The 4,128-nt window shown below is 37.1% G+C and overlaps 1 protein-coding gene across 1 annotated transcript; it reads left to right on the forward strand.

Moving 5' to 3' along the window:
- LOC109791082 (Haloacid dehalogenase-like hydrolase (HAD) superfamily protein) lies at positions 1-3,914 on the forward strand. The gene is made up of 6 exons (XM_020350334.3): positions 1-576; positions 1,774-1,902; positions 1,986-2,106; positions 2,208-2,289; positions 3,150-3,303; positions 3,418-3,914. Exons 1-6 carry the CDS (start codon positions 298-300, stop codon positions 3,550-3,552), a joined length of 900 nt encoding a protein of 299 aa, XP_020205923.1. The 5' UTR covers positions 1-297; the 3' UTR covers positions 3,553-3,914.
- Positions 3,915-4,128: the final 214 nt, after the last annotated feature.

Below are 4,128 nucleotides of genomic sequence, written 5' to 3' on the forward strand. Positions count from 1 at the left end.
ATTCGAAATTACTTAAAAAAAAAAAAGTGTTATTGTTATTGTGACGAAGACGAACGCGGCAGCAAGGGGAGTGACGCGCAACCGCAGCGCGTGCGGAACTCCGTTGCCCTTTTCCTTCTCTCTCTCTCTTGCAGTAGCATGACCACATCTCTCTGAAAATCAATCACACGCAAAAGAAAGAGAGAGAGAGAGAGAAGGGCGTACGCAGCACGGCACAATCGCTGTTTAAAGGCAGAGAAGAATCGGATAATAATTATTGGTTTGGTTAGGGTTAGGGTTAGGGTTAGGGTTAGGGAGATGGGCGAGTTGACTCAGGCGGAGGTGTACTCGCCGAGGACTCAGCAGGTGTGGAGGGCACTGTTGAGTTGGTTGGCCTTCTTCTTTCAGATCTTCTATCAGATTATAAGAGCCTTAGGTCACTACCCTTTACTCTCTTCTTCCGCTTCCTCTTCTTCTTCCTTCAAGCCTCTTCCGTCGGTTGAGCTTGTCGACCACGATTCGCCGCCTCCCTCCGCTGTTCAAATCTCACCCCTTCATTATTCCCCCGCCGATCATCGTCCTCTTCAGAAACTCACGGTATCTACTCTTTTTTTTTATTATTTTTTTTAATTGATTGTTTCTCTCGCGCTGGAGTTCTTTCTTTTCAGGATTTTAGTTTATTTTTGGTTCTAGCTTGTTTGATCTGAGTTGGGTTTGAAAAGGGTGCTGAAATACTTGTAGTGAATAAAGATCACTGAGTGTGTTACACGGCTGTATCCGTGTTTTGGGGATGGAGATGATTGTTTATTCTTCAACTTTCTTTGTTTTTTTTTTTTGCAAAGATATATTCTTTTCTGCGGTTTCATTTGCTTTTTTGTGTGTGTGTGTGTGTGTGTGTGTGTTTTTTTTCCTTTTCTTTTCAGTTTCATGCTTTTTTGTTTTTGTGTTTGGATTTTGTTAAACGCGAAGAGCTGGATGTTCTGTGGTCGTGGTTTGGTTTTATTTTACACGGACATGCATATTTATTGTGATGGTCTTGTTGACTTGCTCAAAGGGTTTTCGAAGCACCTAAGACAGAAGATAAGACATTAGAAATGGCTTTTAAATGCTTTCTCTTGTTTGGGGATATTAAAACTGTGATTGTAGAAGCTTGTGCTCTGGGTTTGATTGCGGGTACCAATTTCTGTTGCTTGCCTCAAAGTTGAGTCGCACTTGTCATATCACATGCAGTTCATGCTGAAGCCCCTTACGTTTCGGATTGTTATGATGGAGGGAATTATGATGTTTTTTATTTTGTTCGGATATAGCTGTGTACTGCACTGATTCCTTGGTTTGTTTTGTAAACTCTCTTATTGATATTTAGCTTGTAGCTTCTCTCATTGAGTTGTTGTTTTGTTTTAATTTTCATATCTTTACATCAACCTTTGGCATGAACTTAGAAATGCCCAAATTTGGCATGCAACTAATGCTACTATGTACGCACTTTGTGGTTGAAGTCCAAGAGTGCCATGTTGAATATGAGATGCACGGTGTTTTGATTTTTAACATTTGAATGAATAAAGTTTCTGAAGCGAATTCATGAATAGAATGGAAAAGCAACCCTGTTTTTTGTTAGTCAGAAAAGAAGGAAAAGTGGTATAAAGGGTATTCTTTTGATGAGTTGTTAGAAGAATGCTGATGAAGTCATTCTCTATGTTGTTTCCTTGTTACTTCTGCTCCTCAAATCTTCTATTACCATTTATCACAAATTTCCAGTTGCTAATGCAGATTTTGATCTTTCATGTGCACTTGTAGGTGGTGCTGGACTTGGATGAAACACTGGTATGTGCATATGAGACATCAAGTTTGCCAGCTGCTCTACGGACTCAAGCAATTGAAGGTGGTTTGAATTGGTTTGAGCTGGAATGTGTATCGATAGACAAGGTAAGTTACTTTGTAACTTGTATTTGATTGCTTGTCCATTACTAGAATATAATATCCTCAATTGGGCATGTTGGATTTTCAAGGAAGGAGAAGCCAAACCAAAAATCAATTATGTTACAGTATTTGAACGCCCTGGGTTGAAGGAATTCTTAAAAAAACTCAGTGAATTTGCTGAATTGGTGCTGTTTACTGCTGGTCTTGAAGGTTTGTTTCAAAATATTAAGCTGCTGCACTTGTGTGTATATTCATCTTTTGGAAATTATGTTTGACATTTCTGAACATGACATGCCCCTAAATTGTCACAGGCTATGCTAGACCCCTTGTTGACAGAATAGATGTGGAAAATCGATTCAGTCTACGACTTTATCGGCCCTCAACAATTAGCACGTAAGATGCATCTACCTTGTTTCCAATCCACTATTCTGTTTTTATGTGACTAATCTTTCTGTTTTGTTGCTGGCAGCCAGCCTACTATGTGAATTAATATTATAATTCATTTAATCTTTATGATTCTTTATTCCTTGTTTATTCATGTTCTATGCCCGTCTTCTCTATAAATATAATGACGCCCAACTCTAGTGGACTGAACAAGCCTATGCTAGACTGCAGTGTGCTGCATGGTTAAATGGATGAAAGTTTTGTGCTAATTATAGATGAACCATGCAGCAATCATTCTCTTTAATTATTTCTAAATGTGTTAATTATTTTTTGTTTTCAGCTATATGTTTATTTTATATATGTGTGGTTGTGATGTTACTTCAACAAGTTGAATGTTTCCTCGTGGTCATATAAATATTGTTTGTTATGCAGAGTGTGGTTGCCTTCCCCTCCTCCTCCCCCCCCTAAAGGCTTTTTGTAATATCTTCAGACTCCCGAGGGATTACATGCATTGGATTTTCTGGTTTAATGTCTTCATTCTTTTGTTGGTTTTACTATAATCACTAGAGATGAATATGGACGAGACAGACAAAACTCTTTAGAGCCAGTTTGAAAAAAAAATTCTCAATAAGCAGTTACTGGAATCATTGTATTTGTCATTGATGTTACAATTTAGTTGCTTCTTTTTCAGTGTTTTCAGACTGCGAGGTGTTCTTTGTAGTTTTTTTAACAATGTGTTATTAAGTAATCTGAATCGTTTCTGTAATTTTTAAGTTATTTTGGGGTCTCTGTCTTTAAGTTTGAAGTTCGGAGTGGAGTCTGCTGGATGAATTTGTACAAGCACTCTCATAAATGCTTGTTGCTTGCAGGGAATATCGGGAACATGTTAAGGATCTCACCTGTATCTCAAAGGATCTTTGCCGCATTGTTATTGTAGACAATAATCCCTTTAGCTTTGTATTGCAACCAGTGAATGGAATTCCTTGCATTCCATTTTCCGCTGGACAACCTCATGACACACAGGTACAAAGATCTGTGCTTTTGAAAATTAAAGCCACCAATGCCAAGTAAATAAAATAAAATCATGTGATATTTTGTTAAATTGTTCACCATCTTCTGTGTTTTGACGTGTAACAGCTTCTAGATGTCATTCTTCCACTTCTTAAGCAACTTTCTGAGCAGAATGATGTTAGGCCTGTGCTCTATGAAAAGTTCCACATGCCTGATTGGTTCCAGAAACAAGGGATTCCAGCTTCCAGTTGGACATTGTAGGATTAAAATAATTTGCCATTAAGCTCTGTTTTTTTTGGGTGAAAATTCTTAGTTATTTTGCTGGAAGGGCAGCTGCTGATTGGTTGAAATAGTTTTTTTGTATAGCATCAATTTGTTTATGGATCACCCAAAGGTTTCAAATGCTGCTTCTTGAAGTCAAATCAGTTCTCGACTTGTGTATGTAGATTGCCAGAATTCTGATTCTTGTTTATAGGCTTGCAGTCTGTTGGAAAGTATCTCCTAGTATATTGTAAAATTATCATCAATAATTAACCGTTTAAACATTCATTACATTGCAAAGTTTGTTGTGACCAGTGTTAGTGAAGCATGTAAAATAAATAAAGCTAATTAAATTACAATAATGATCTGCTTTCGTGTTTTCTTTTGTTAGGGTCAAGTGCTTTAATTAGTTCAAGAAAGCTTGAAAGGCTCAAGATGGTTACTACTCCATCACTTTAATTAGTGTGTTTTAGGTTATAGAAAAAGTAATAAATGGATTGAAGGGAATAGTAAATTTATTAAATTAATTTTATGATTAATTTTTGCAAAAGACGGTACAAAATAATATTATCACGA

This window comes from Cajanus cajan, chromosome 9 (assembly GCF_000230855.2).
Source record: "Cajanus cajan strain Asha chromosome 9, NIPB_CcT2T_4, whole genome shotgun sequence".
Lineage (NCBI taxonomy): Eukaryota > Viridiplantae > Streptophyta > Magnoliopsida > Fabales > Fabaceae > Cajanus > Cajanus cajan.